This window comes from Epinephelus fuscoguttatus, linkage group LG16 (genome assembly GCF_011397635.1).
Source record: "Epinephelus fuscoguttatus linkage group LG16, E.fuscoguttatus.final_Chr_v1".
Taxonomy (NCBI): Eukaryota; Metazoa; Chordata; class Actinopteri; order Perciformes; family Serranidae; genus Epinephelus; species Epinephelus fuscoguttatus.
The window spans coordinates 34933953-34949030 of record NC_064767.1 but is presented as its reverse complement, the minus strand read 5'-3'; the positions used below and the strand labels follow the sequence as shown (position 1 = coordinate 34949030).

Sequence of the window (15078 nt, the reverse complement as noted above, 5' to 3'; positions counted from 1 at the left end):
CATGCTATGAGGGGGTCAGTTCCTCCCCCTCTCAAGTCCTTCTCCAGTCTACTGAGACCCAAAGACAAAAGACTGATCTGAGACAAAGGATTTGGACAGTCCTTCTCCAGATTTACAGTACATTACGATGGACGCTCTGTGCCGAGGCTGACATGGCTGTATATCTGCGGAGGATTTATGGAGTGTGTTAGAGAGGAGTGATGTGAGCAGTGTGCTCAGGAATGACACACACACTTAGGGAAGTGATGGAATGATGGGAGACTGTTTCCAATGTGCCCGATTCATAAAAGTGTCTGGCTCGCTCTCGCACTTGCAATCAAACGCTGGCGAAGGGCAACGGTGCTCAAGTGTCATATGCACAGTAACATCTACACATACAAGCACACAATATCATGATCACGCCAATTCGACTCTCTTTCTTACACGCTGACCTGATACTTCTCTGCTCTCACGCTTACTCCATTTAACCACCCCCATCTCTCTATCTCTAAAATCATCTGCATATTAAGATCTTCCAAACACATTGCCCTATCTTCTCACACACACTCACGCATCAATGCTGATATCAGTGTCGCCTATCAGGCCGAAATAATCTAGCTGCAGCTTAGAACTTCTTAAATCGACAAGACCCAGGTTACTTATATCCGCAGGTACACATTTACAAAGAGTACAGGCCCATAAAATACCCATTACTGCTAACAACAATAAATACACAAATCTGTCAAGCATGACCGGTTAATAGACCTATGCAAGTGAAGGAAGTGACAAGCATCCAAATGAACAAATCAATAAATAAGAAGTTGAATCGTTGAAATAAATTGCCGGCAATTTGCAGAACACATGAATAAAAGAGTGCCAGTTCTCTCAAAAGAAAAAATCTGTTTCTCTTTAATCCTATTTCAGTCATGACACCTGAGTAAATCACTGCATGTTCCTTTGTGTTACTGCAGTCTGTTAAGTCTAATGGGCAAACACACGGTACAATGATTCTGCAGGTTTTAAAAAGCCAGATATTAGACATTATAACACCTTTTAAAAGCCACCTGGAGTTAAATGTTTTAACACCCACTGTTCTACCTGCAGGAGACTGTGCAGACTGCTGTTACTATGAAAAGTTTCATGAATATGACCATGTATATACTGTATGTATTGAACTGGGTTTTATAGCTCTTTCTCCAATCCAAATCAAGTACAGATCTGCGTCTTGGATCCAAATATTTTTTACTCTATTGTACTGAATTAGGGCCTGGGTCCAAATGGTATTCTTTTCCTGTTTTTTTTAGCATCAGCATTTTTATTCACAACACTTCAGCTTTTACGTGAGGCCGCTCAAAGCGCTTCTAGTCAAAAACCTCTGAACTTTTCAGAAAGGCACTGGTTCTGTCACTGCCACTCCTTCTGCTACTATCACCTTCTACCACCCCAAGCTGTATGAAACTATCACAACAGAGACAGAAAAGCCCCTTCGTGGGAGCAGATCAGCGGGACACTGAATGTTGCTGCTAAGTGTTTTTGCTTTTATCACTGTATGTGTTGTAAGCGTGTTGTTAACTGTGTAGTCAGCCCTGTGTTTACGCAGAGTTACGTTAGTTGCCCAGCTTACATTAATGTCAAGATATTGTTGTCATAGAAACAAGTCCAAAACAAGAAGTAGTCCATCGAGCACTGAGATCACGTCTCGCGTGATTCTTCTTCTTTGGCGTTTTACAGCAGTTGGTCTCGCGAGATTTGAGTTGTTGCAGGAAGTTACCGCTCGAGTGACCTTACAGTTAGTCAAAATAGGGTAAAAATTCAGCCATGACTACTCCAAACAGAGTAACTCCTCGCATTTGACAGATTCATTCATTAGACAGATACAAACAAATACAAATTATATTTTTTTGTTTATTGTTTACAAGAAAAACTAACAAAACTAAATTCTTGACAGTTTCAATATGTCAGTTCTCAACATTGTCGGTATCAAAGTCAACAAATAACAGAGAATGTGTTCAAAACTGAACAAAAAATAAATGAACCATCACATCATCAAATTAATATTTAGTAGTCCTGCCATTGGCACGTAGTAGAGCTCTAATCCTGGCTGGCATGTTCCCCACGAGCCTTTCACACTGTTGAGGGGTAATCTTGTCCCATTCTTCTTGAATTACTGCTTTTAATTCTTCTAAATTCTTTGGTTTATGCTTTGAAACAGACCTTTTGATAATCCACCACAGATTTTCAATGGGGCTCATGTCCGGGGATTGAGCTGGCCACTCTAAGACCTGGATACTGTGCTCCTGCAGCCAAGTTCTACTGGCCTTGGATGCGTGGCAAGGGCATTATCTTGTTGAAACATCCAGTTCTTACCTCGACGGAACAGTGCACGCGCAGAAGGGAGCATGTGGGTTTTGAGAATGGTACAATACTTGGTAGAGTTCAATGTGCCATCACAGACAGTGAGATGACCAACACCAGCAGCACTCATGCATCCCCAAACCATGATACTGCCTCCACCATGCTTGACAGTAGGTACTGTACATGCTGGAGATAATGCTCGCCTGGCCTTCTGCGCACTTCACATTAGTAGGAGGAAGATAAAGCTGGAAACTGGACTCATCTGACCACAAAATCTTCTTCCAATTCCTGGCTGTCCAGTTCTTGTGTGCCTGGGCCCAACGACGCCGGCTAACCTCTGTCTCTCATTGATCAGGGGCTTCTTGATAGCCTTGTAGGACCTTAAGCCATGATCTAAAAGTCGGCCACGTACAGTGCGGGTGGAACACTGGACACCAGTTTGGTTTGACCACTGCTGCTGAAGCTCCTGTGATGTCATTCGGCAGTTTTGCCTGCACATGCGGATCAGGATGCGGTCATTTCTTGCTGAAGAAACCCTTGGATGCCCAGATCTTGGTTTGTCTTCCAAGCTGTTGGTTCGTCTGTATTTCTGCAGAGTGTATCCAACTGCTGAAGGACTGCATCTGCACTTCCTGGCTATCTGGCGGCAGCTGTACCCTTCCTGGCTGAGAATCTTTATCTTCAGGAGTGTTTCCTGCGTTAGGTTCCTTGTTTTAGCCATTTTTGTGTCTGAAGAACTTTCAAATGTGCTGGCTTTATGTAGACACGAAGCTTGGCAACAAAAATTGTGTCTTTTAATAAAAAGAACGACCTTCATCACTGGTACCAAAATGACCCAATACTCAAAATTTCTTATGTATTTTTATGGAACCAATCAATTTTAAGTTTTTAATGGCTTTTTTAGGATTTATTTAGTATTTTGGCTGTGACTGTACTAAAAGAAATTGCACTTGAAGACCTAAGAGTGATTCTTAATGCAATATTTCACAAATGCATGGGGTGTCCGACGTTGTTTGACGCTGTCCCAGTGCCCTATTATTTAATATAGCGGCACTCACGGGCTGCAGGCAGGTCAGCCCTAGCTTCGTACTGGAGAAATGTCAAATATCCTATCACTCATTTAGACAAAAGTAGATCGGAAAATAAGGCCCAGATTGAAAAAAAAACCCAAAACATTAGTTCCCTCTTAAACGTGCTGCATTACCAAATTATTATGCATAACTCATTGGTCATATGTGTAGGTGGTGGGGTGTGGGGGGCATTGCACGTTGCGGTGCTGGTTTGGGAACATGTAGGACTGAATTGGAACCTTCTGGAGCCCAACCCTATGTTTCAATACTGTAGACTGGACTTTCAACATCTCATTTATTGTGGTCACTTTCAAAAAGAAAGTCTATTGCAAAAAAATGCAACAACGCACAACAGAGTATACACATAAAATCTTAAAAGTACGGTATCCAAGTGAGATGTAAGGAAAAAGTAAGGCTGACATAACAGCAGATGTCTAAGTTGTAAACAATGGGCAGAATGCAAAAGAAAGAAAAATGACTAACAATAAGAGACTAAATATTCAATTGTATTCGGTATAATGAGTATAGGTCAGAGCAGTACTCAGTATCGACCAACTTTAACAAACACCATTGGCAGTGAAAAAGTCTCTTCGGTGTACATTTCCATCTCCTCTCCTCCGAGGTCTCACACCCAGGAAGCAGGGACTAGCTGCCGCCCCTACTTGGCCATGATGGAAACAGCGTGACAGTCAGACGTCCTGCTGGGAAGACTGATGAGAGCATCCCATTTGCAACTCCACAGCCAAGTGAGCTGCTTCCAGACAGCACACAACACACACAACTGTGCTCGTGTACGTGCACGTCTCTGATTTTTTTTCTTCTTGTGTCGACAAAGTGATTAATGAACAGTGAGATCAACACATATGTACTGTTGTGTGTGTTGCATGAGGAATCCACATGCAAAACGATGGTACACCAAAGGTACGGTAGAGGGAATAGAGGACAACGTAAGTCACACGCACAATGTATGTGCAAATCAAGTGCACAAACAAAACACACACTAATCCTATAAAGCACAGATCCACCTATGTATTAATTAGCCTGGTTTGCAGTCTAACTGTGCTAACCAGGACATTCTCATTACTTACTGGACGTAACTGCATAAATCTAAATACTATCTGTGATTGCACTTACATCCCATGATTATAGGAGTCATTTATTAGCTGGCCTAATAATGTAACAATATATGAAAAAAAAATCCATGTTTGCATCTAATCCCTCAGCACTGAGCCTGGTTGGCCCAACAGAGCCCTGCTGTCAGAGAGCTGCTATAACTGGCCTCAGAAGAGCAGCAACACAGTGTGACAGAGTGATAACACTGTGATAAGAAGAGACTTGGTACGTACACCAAGAGGCTGCGAACATGGAGTGCCAGCTGTGCCCGTAATGAGCCCCGGAGCTTCCAGGGCCACGTTTTCGGGCCACCGAGTGATGGCGGCTGACCTACTTGACCTCATTTTTCATTAATTAACACATGGTATGCCATCTCCAGCCAATTAAGATGACCACACTCTCAAATGCAGGAATGGAGACACACTGGGAGAGAGGAGAGAGAGAGAGAGAAAGACTCACTTACCTGGCCCAATCAGCAGACAGAATTACAGCTGAAAACCCCTGGTGGCTATTAGCACGGCCCATACCAATTAAGACGCTAAGCGAATCTCGAGTGCTTTGGAGATTGAGGCCCACTGTGTATAATGCCTCCTAACCGTAACACGACACCGAAAATGATGTTGGTCCCATTTCCAGCATAAAGCATACCTTCACCCCCCCTCCTCCTATTAAAACCTGAGAGTCTTCAATTAGAGCCATTTGCATTTTGCTAATATCATAATTGTAGCCGTGGTCATTAATAGGAAAGTGGAAAATGAGTGTAGTAGTCAAGGCTTAATCCGAGCTGGGGGAGAATAGAGATCTTCCGACTAGCCACCGCTGCCGCCGCCCCCTCCTCCTCCTTCTTCTCTCCTGACGGGTAGAGACGACAGTATTAGCTGGGCCTGTCACCGCACGTGGGCTCAGAGTTATTAAATGTGACCTGGATTTAACTATAACTCAATAACTAAAAATAAGGAAGTCATTAAGAGCCATTTGTTAATGTGGAGCTGTGTTGTTGCAGGCTCTCCAATCAGTTTAGACTGCTGGGGGGAAAAAAAACAAGGAGTGCTCCATATAGCTGTTTAAAGCACCAGAGGTTTTTTAGCCATATATACACCACAGCATGTTAAGCTTACCTCTGGGGAAAATACAAAACAAATAAAAGAAAAACTATATTAATAACGTGTAGTTTCAATAATAACTTTCCTTGCCTTGGCTGGTGAGTTGCTCACAATTGCCTATTTTTGGCCCACAAACTGATGTTTACAGTAGGTCCCCTACATACTGTAGCTTCTGTAGAGAAAAGGAAATGTTGATAACTAGATCATGAAGAAGCAAACTCCATCAGTGAGCAACTCTGTAGTCAAATTACACTATCCTGGGAGTATCCTGGGACCATGTAGGTAAGAATGGGAAGATTATCATGTTGTTCATGAAGCATAATTAATTATTTGCTCTTCACTTGCAGTCAGTTTAAAGGACTAATTTAGTGATGATTGATTCTGTAGCACTGCAGCACTAGAGATGGTTATCGTTAAGACATTATCGATATTACAACTCTTATTAATACTCCTTATCGGTTCAGTACTTTATTGATACTCTTATTGCTTCTTTTTCATTACAAAATAATTGCTTTTAGAAATATATTAACTCAAAAAAGAATAAGTTCAGAGCAGGACTAGGAAGATATGCAAGTGTTATTTCTAGAGCAGCAACAGTAATGTTTACAACAGCGAAGTCATTCTATATTATATTCCTGATATCACAATAGTGAGTGTTTAGTTTTCATAAGTCATTCATCCTCTCTCTGCTGATTGGATTCACAATCTGCAGGTACTGCTGGTAGAAGGAGGAGGGGCTGTTTGTCTCAGCCTGCAGCTGAGTTTGAAAGACTTCGCCCAATTTTAAGATATGTGGCAAACTTAGCTAAACAGTTTGACTAAATACAGACAGCCTGCATTTGAACTTGTTTGTAACAATTAGCCGAGGTAGCGCGCTGTGCTTGTGTAAAATGTGACATCAGTAGCAGTGGATGCGGACAGAGCAGACTGAAATATCACTTTTCTACATATTTACATCTATGCTTGTTAAACAGGTGTATTACTGTAATAAAGTATTCGCCTTTTACTCGTGACGGTTTGATTGCACCTATTTACAATAACACCTTCAGGATTTTTCAAGTTATTTTCACTTCCTCTCCACCGTGGCCTCAGTGCTCTGCCGTTCTTTGACTCCACTTAGTGTTGTGTGTTTGTTTGTGTATGCATGTGAAGGAGTTCAGCGCCGACACACAGAGCAGGTGAGAGGCTGCAGAATAATAAATTACACTAAAACATGAAAAAGTAGCAATAAAGGAACTTATAATGTCAGAGCTTATCAGTGCTACGGTGTTTGATAATTCAGCCTTGGTGCCTGTTGAATACAGGCTTTCCGTGCCCAAGCCCCTAGTCTGCTAACTGTTAATCAGTTAACTGCTGAAAATTTTTATCCCCTGTTACGCATGCCTGTCTGTAGGTTCATTTGCATATACACACACTCCGGTAACATTCACCCATTTAGGTGGCCGAGGCTACCATATAAAGTGCTACTCAGTTTTTAACACACTCACACATCAATGGACAGCCATCAGCAATTTGGGGCAATTTGGGGTTCAGTATCTTGCCCAAGGTTGCTTCAACGTGCGGAGCCACAGACGCCCTCAGTTTTATCTTCACGGATATCGTTCCAGATATATTTCATATAAGTAACATTATGACGTGAATGACATCGTCGATCTCCATGTTAACTTGTTATCTTCTATAGTGTCCAGTATGTCAGATTTTTCTCATCATTCCTGTTCCACGCTTGGTGGTGAGACAGACATGCACCACCGCTTCAGCAATAAAGTCCACAGTTTCTTTTCAGATAACAACACATTAGACATCACATTTATCTTTCACTTGCCCAAACACAGAGTTTACTTGCCCTGGGCAAGTATTAATGTCAACGCCTTTTGCCTCTCTTTTTTTCCTTTAAAAATTAAGCAGTCAGTTACCAGTGATCACAATTACATCTCATCTCTAGGGATGTTCTCGATAACCAGATGGCACACTTTGTGTACATGTGTGTACAAATTTGGTGAAACTAAATTAAAAAAACAAGCCACAAACTTTGTTTCCTGCTAGCCCTGCAATGAGGGCAGGTAAACATTTGCGCTTGCTCTCAGGCCAATTAATGTTCAGCAGTGTAAAGAACGTGAAATCTGAGAACCGCTCAGAGTTCTAGCATCCAGGAACCACATAACACTACGATTCAGTTTCTGATTAGTTTCACTTCAATCACTCTCTCATGCTCTCGGTTTCCTTTCTCTCTTTTCCCATCCCTTGCTTTAGCTTTAGAGGGTTGGGGGAGAAAGAGAGAGAGATCACGTCTGAACCAAACTCTACATACATTATTTATAAACATGCATGTGGACCATTTAGGTAACTAAAGACTGAAACAACTGCAGATTCACAGTAGTAATAGTACTGAACTTTGTCACAATCTAAACATGTCGAGAGACACAGACACAGTTACTGGTGCTTACTGCTTAATAGAATAAAATTAAACTTTCACAAAGTCCTATTGTTATTGTGTTTGATGGCCGATATGCAGTGTGGTGGGGAGCCAGCACAGCATGCACTGTTTACACAAGCACACAAATGGACAAGCCAAAGCAAAAGCCATGAAGACTGACAACAATGCAGCCTGCAGGTGACAGAGCAATCTCAGCTGGATTAAAGTGATGTAGATTCTAATCCAATTTTCAAATTGTAAGAAACAGGAGATGTAACTGGTGTTCATGGCTGGTTAGGCTCGGGGTGGTAACAAGCCAATATAACCAACAGCTAAGCGTTATCTACAGTTAACTCACAGTTCACAGCACGATGCTTCAGTTGGCAGCAAGAATGGAGAGTTTGTATCACATCACACGTAGCATGTTTATTCGCCACAGACTGTATAGGGTAATGGATGTAGCTACCGTGATGTCACCCATTGGCGGATTCCCGTTTTGACTCTCAGGAAGTGACCATATTTGAAAGTGAGGGTGGAGCTGTGGATGAGCAAGGGGTGGATCTGACTCGTACTGTGGTTACTCCTCACAGACAGCCTGTCACTCAAGTGGCCCGCCCTCAATTATGCGTAGCTTTAAGCCTTAATAACATGTTGACGGGTGAGTTGTATACAAAATTACCCCTCGTAAAGTTGTCATGAACAAAAACAATTCGTTATAGAGACCAAAACAGTTTTTTTGTACCAGGCTGTAAACATGTTTATCTCTGCTGTAAAGTTAGGCATTTTACTTTGGGGGTCTGTGGGGACTGACTCACTTTTGGAGCCAGCCTCAAGTGGCCATTAGAGGAACTGCAGTTTTTGGCATTTCTACGTTGACTTCATTTTTCAGCCCCAGACGTTGCAGCTTGGTATCCACTGATTACATATACTAAACTAAATCAGAAAGCGTAGCATGACCATCACATTCATCATGTTTTCCAGATCAGGTAGACATCACTGTCCCAAACTTTGACTTCAGAGCAGTTTGTAAGAGTAGCAAGCAGACAGAGCTGAGTGACAGCCTGTGCTGGAGGAACCCTTTGTCGGACATGTAAAGCAGAGATAAAATGATGAGTCCATTAAACAAATTAGTCGATCTAAAGAAAATTAATCTTCAGTAATTTGTTGACTGATGAATCAGTTAATCGTTTGAATCACTTTTCAAGCAAAAATGCCATCAGCATTTAGATCTGTTCCCAAAAAGCCTTGCTTTCCCATGCAGCTCTGTCTGCCACAGTGTACAATCTCCTGGGAAAATGAAGGCGCAATTTATGGCACAAAAGAAGTGCGTCAACCATTGTGCAGCCAAAAGTGGAAGAGGATACTGCTTTCATTTTCTACCAGTAGCTAACTGTAGCTCTCTCCAGTTACCAAAGAGTATTAATGAAAGTTCTTTGCAGTTACGATCCCCAGTGGCAGAAATGGCGGACAGTTCAACATCTGAGGTAACCACTGAAACTGTGCTAGTAGCTAGGCTCTGAAGAAAACAATAAGTGAACAGGTTGTCTTTGCAACATCGGTGCCAAAATATTACCTCTTGGTAACATCTGGGATTGAAAATTTGTCTGTTTTCACTTTAATTATGTCACATTGAGCTCTGTAAAACTGTGAAGTATCATTTGATTCACTGTTTCCTGATTTTTACACCAAATGATTTTTTTTGCTTATCTAGAGAATAGTCTGCATTCTGATTGATTAAAACAATAATTTGTTGCACCCCTAATGGTAAGGTACTGGAAGGCTGCTTTAGACGGCTTACTGTTTACAACTGCCAACAAACACACCCCTAAGTCACAAACAATACTGACTACCTGTCAAAGTCACTTGTAGTACTGGAACGTGGTAGTAACACCCAACTTTTGCGAACTGAAAATTGCATTCTATTAACTCATGATGTCAGTTTGAATGTGATTAGATCGATCGTTCAGCCCTACTTAGTGGCTTATGCTGCTTTGAAACCTGGTTTCACATACAGTGTTAGTGCTCCCAGGTGTCACTTACTTGCCCCACCCAAGGGTCTCCATCTCAGAGATGAGCTGAGAGTAATACTGTGGAGGCGGGATGGAGCGGCATTCAGGGCGGCTCTTCAGACCCACTTCCTGTAAACAACAGAGAGAATGCTTCTTATTTTAAGCCCAGATTTCAATGCTTATCATATCTCAACTGCACCCTTATCCTTCTACCAAAAGCAAACTACATAAATAAAACAAAACTAAATGAGGGCCAAATAGTCTCATACCTTTGTTTGTTGACAAGCACATAGGTTGTTACACTCTTCATTAATCAAACAAAATATACATGTACATGTGTGCCTCACAATCAAGGCTATTGATAGTGCCTGGAGGTTCCCATTTACTTTCTATTCATAAAGCAACAATGTCAGAGTGACCGTGCCAACCACTGTGTCATTCTCCTCCTTACCAAGACGGTCTTCAGCTCCAGAATGAAACTGACAAGATCAGCCGACTGCTGCAGCCTCTGAGAAGTCAAACAAGAGAGAAAAGACATCCTTGAATGGGAGGATAATGAAGTGACAGTGTCTATTTTTTTCCTCTAGCCAGCCATTCAAATCAAACACAGTGTTTGTGATTAATGGGGGCTGCCACCAGCTTTAATAATTAATGATAGCTTAAAGGCTGTGAAAATAATGAACTTTGCAGCCCGGGGTGAAATATCAATCTCATCCAAATAACCCTGAGGGGCAGCATAACAAATAGGGACATTTTCCAGGCGATGTTAATTAAACAGTGAAAAATATTTTTCTCTGCTTCTGAGTGAGGCGAGCCTGATGGGTGACAGGGCGTACAAGTACGATGCCAGGCGCAATGCAGGGAACACAAAGGAGCCAAAATGACATGACAAAAAATATAAAACACAGAGCAATCAACCTGATCTCAATAAGAGGTGGCAGAAATAACACAACAAAAAATATTATGATGCAATTTTCAGCAAAATTAAACAGTGCTGAATTTATTTGGGGCAGTATGTAGAGTTTACCTGCTTCACTATGTGCTCATACCCATGCAACAGGTGTTTTAACTGCCAACAGCAGTGCAGCCTGTAAGAACAAAGTTATAAATATTAAATAAAACACATACAGTGGCTTATACTCCTTAATGTCATTCTTGCTTGAAAGTTGGACTATGGATTTGTAAAAGGAGCATGATCTCAGACAAATACAATGACTCTGGGTATCTTAAGTATCTTTTAAAGAGACGTGAGGTGATCATTTTTACCTGGCCCGTTTAAGTTGGCGATCTGGTGGGAGAAGTATCCTCAATCTGAAGTCTCGTTCCTGTGAGAATCACAGCATGACAGGCACAAAACAATATTACTGACCAGTGGAACTATTACAAGTGAAAACACCAACCGACTTAATTATTTAATAACCTCTAGAACTTACTCGGAAGAAAAGGAACACGTGGCCTGCAAAACTGCTTTTAGAAATGTCGCAATATTGAGTTCCTATGCTTAATAGCAAAGGTGCGTATTGCTTACAACATAACATTGCACCACACTTGAATTAACAGTATCAACTCTTCAATTCGGCATGCACCACACATAGAGAGTAACAAATGTTATCTTTAAATATTGCTTTTTAAAGACACTGCGCATAGCACATAAAGGTAATGCGAAGTGGCATAACTTAGCGGGGCGTAGAAACGTAATCGTGTATACAAATCAATTATAAAAGTTAACAAAAACATATTTCCACAGTGTCCGAGTATTTTACATATGCCGAATTAACCAGAAGTTAGTTGACATTTATAGCATGTCTGTAGTTATATTCTACCAAGCATGAAAATGTGTCCATAGCTAGGAAACTTTAAATTGACAAATGGTTGAATGTAGTCTGGAGAAAGTTAGCAAGAGAAAAAGAAGAACACCCCATAGACACAGTAACTTACCTGGACTGTGATGAATCCGTCATATACAGTTTTCTCCTTGTTGAGAGGTAAAAGCAGTGGGTTGTCTTTTACCAACGAACTCTCCATCGCATTAATCTTACCGTGAAGTTAGTCAAACTCTGATGTAGCTGTCAAAACAGAAGGGCTGCTTCCTTAAGCTAGCGTTAGCAAACTCGACAAGACAGACACGGGGTACTTTGAAAACTTTTAAATAACTCGGCAGCCTGAACCAAACATTTGAACTTAGACGCTTCAATGAAGGCTGTTAAATCTCAAGAAGTTGCTCGCTTTTCGCCAGGAAACAGTCAGGACAAAATCCAGGGTGAAACACCCACATCCCGCCATGAAAACAAAACAGGCAACGTCACGCAGCTGCCTTCAATGACTGATAAAAATATCGGAGTTTAGATATACACACTTGTTGGCTTGACGTGTAAATAATTTTACTGTCACATCATTTTGATCTTGTATATTCATTGTTTAACTGTAAGTGGTTGCAGGGTATATTTAATCATTGCTTGCAATAAAAAACACTTTTTGCATCCTCTAATTTAGAAATTCTAAAGAATACTTTGATACTGACATTGAGCATTTGAACGTTACATAACACAGACTGGCTGTAAAAAGTTTTAGAGCAGGTAACAGTCACAAGGAACTGAATAAAGCTCCCCTAACTCTTCCTACTGCTCTTTCACTGTCCCCTGCTCAGGTTATTATTGCATGGGTTAATGCACAGGTTGTTCCCGAACAGAGGAGTTGTGACTGTGACTGAAAGCTGACTGGAAGATGAATAACCACAGCACAGCCAAATTATCCTACTAAAATATGCCATAAAATGTGATATCAGGTAAAAGCAGAGTGAGCTAACTGGTGGCCTAAAGCTATGGATTTGCAATAGAATTAAGATATTAATAGGATAACGACCATTTTCCTCATAACAAAGGGATATAGATTCATGCAAATTCCAAATCCTCATGCTGAGGTGTTTCAGGTGTCATCTTCATTTTATAAATGTCTCTCATTAAATTTCTTTCTCACTTCTGTCTCACTTTCACTTTTCTTTTTGGAATAATGTTGTAATAAATTAGACAACACACTTCTTTAGTATGTGCTATAAAGGCAGACACGGAGGATGATTCACATCCGTATGAATTATTTGAAGGGTGTTTTCAATTTAATTAATGAACATAAAAGATGACTTCAAAATATTTGGTTGAACAGATAACTATAGGAGTTACTTTACTATACGTTTCAATGGAAAGCATCCAGGATTGTCTCCTATTGTCTGCTAGAGACCCAGGGTGTAGCAGGGTTTAGGTGTTTAATGGCACATCATCCCTCTTAAGGCTGCCCTGACTGGGACTGGCCTGCATCATCACACGACCTGGCCATGACACCCACTCAGAACAGAGATTTACTTTGCTTTGATATCTGTGTCTTTAAATGTAATCAAATGAAATACTTAAAAGGAGACTTGATGCGTCAGTGTTGGGCAAGAGACCGTGCTGGTGGAGGATAGTCTGATGTAGTATGTTGATTTGAATGAAAAAAAAAATTAAAAAGATGTCCAGAAATGTGCAAGGATTAATACTTTTACATGAAACACTTAGTGCCTATGGCTTAAATTAAATAAGTTGTGTAAATATTAGATCATTAATATCATAAACATTATTTAATGGCACAGGCAGATAATTGAACTTAAAGCAGGACTGTTCTGTTCATTAATATGTTTGTTCACCCTTTTAGCTAAAAGAACACACAATTTTATCCTAGGCTGTCTTTGATCGCAAGACCATGACAACAGCCATCCCTGAATCTCTCTCACTGTGCCGTTTTAGAGCCACGACCAAAGGTATCGCCATGTTTCTTTCACATTGGGCATCTTTTGTCTGAGACAGCCCAAAATTTCTCTGTGTATACCAGGCTGTACACATCCAGCAAACACAGGGAGCAACATTAATTATCATTTGCAGTTGTTTCTGGCAACCTAGTGAATTCAGGTCCAACTGTTTGTTTTGCTCTGTCTTTGGTCTCCACCAACTCCTTTAGCTAATCTGTGCTCCACTGTGTTCATCAGCAAGTTGCTAACAAGGCTGACAGGAGTGGTGAGCTTGAACTAAAAGAGTAAGGTTTTGAGACCTAAAGCTTAAACTTTAACTTAAAAGTTAGCAAAGGGTTTAACCAAAACTTTTAATTTCCTCATGTGCTAGCCCTACAGGTCCGACAATGAGTCAGGAAATTTTATACCTGGTAGTCAGATTTTTTGGCGCCATGCATCACAGAGCAACTTTCATGGGAATGAAGAGGGCCCTGCAACCAATGCTGTATCCAGTTTTCTTTATACACCCATGGCACAGCTCTGTAACATGTATAATTCATTACTGCTAATGTTTCTCTTGTTGATATCAGTCATGATAGGAGGAGGAGGAAACATCAAAGAGGCATGTTTGCTGTTGCCGCAGCTTGATCAAACTGGCCTCCATATTTTCTGTCCATAGGATGCATTTTCTCATCATGGCACTTTCAGACCCTCCGTTTGCCACTTTAAGCAGGTGCAGTAAAGGCATGTATCCACAGAATCTGCATATAAGCAGTTGTGTAATACATTCTGGTAGCACTGAATTGTGTTTCGAGAAACTGAGTGTCCATCATTTGCATAAAGTTAAACTAGGCTCATTCATTTATTCATTTTCTGTTACCGCTTATCCTGTTGGGGGTCGCGGGGGGGCTGGAGCCTATCCCAGCTGACATTGGGCGAGAGGCGGGGTACACCCTGGACAGGTCGCTAGACTATCACAGGGCTGACACATAGACAACCATTCACACTCACATTCATGCCTACAGACAATTTAGTCACCAGTTAATCTGACGTGCATGTCTTTGGACTGTGGGAGGAAGCCGGAGTACCCAGAGAATACACATGCTGACGCGGGGAGAACATGTAAACTCTGTTTAGAGGGACTCCTTTACCCCAGTTTGAACCAGGAACCCTCTTGCTGTGAATGTTAACCACTGCACCACCATGCTGCCATTAAAGTAGACTACTTTTTGCACAACAGGGGCATCCACCACAACTTGACACCTCTGAAAACTCCTGA

General features: G+C 41.3%; 1 protein-coding gene across 1 annotated transcript in view; it reads right to left on the bottom strand.

Annotated features, from left to right (window-relative positions):
* The window catches only part of fancl (FA complementation group L), a 42451-nt gene extending 30131 nt beyond the window's left edge, over nt 1-12320 (bottom strand). Inside the window, exons 1-5 of the mRNA XM_049600634.1 lie at nt 11981-12320; nt 11309-11367; nt 11070-11130; nt 10494-10550; nt 10074-10171 (exon numbers count right to left, since the gene is read on the bottom strand). Of these exons, the coding sequence (XP_049456591.1) occupies nt 10074-10171; nt 10494-10550; nt 11070-11130; nt 11309-11367; nt 11981-12067 (362 nt within the window). The 5' untranslated portion in view covers nt 12068-12320. The remainder of the gene's footprint in view (nt 1-10073; nt 10172-10493; nt 10551-11069; nt 11131-11308; nt 11368-11980) is intronic.
* Nucleotides 12321-15078: the final 2758 nt, after the last annotated feature.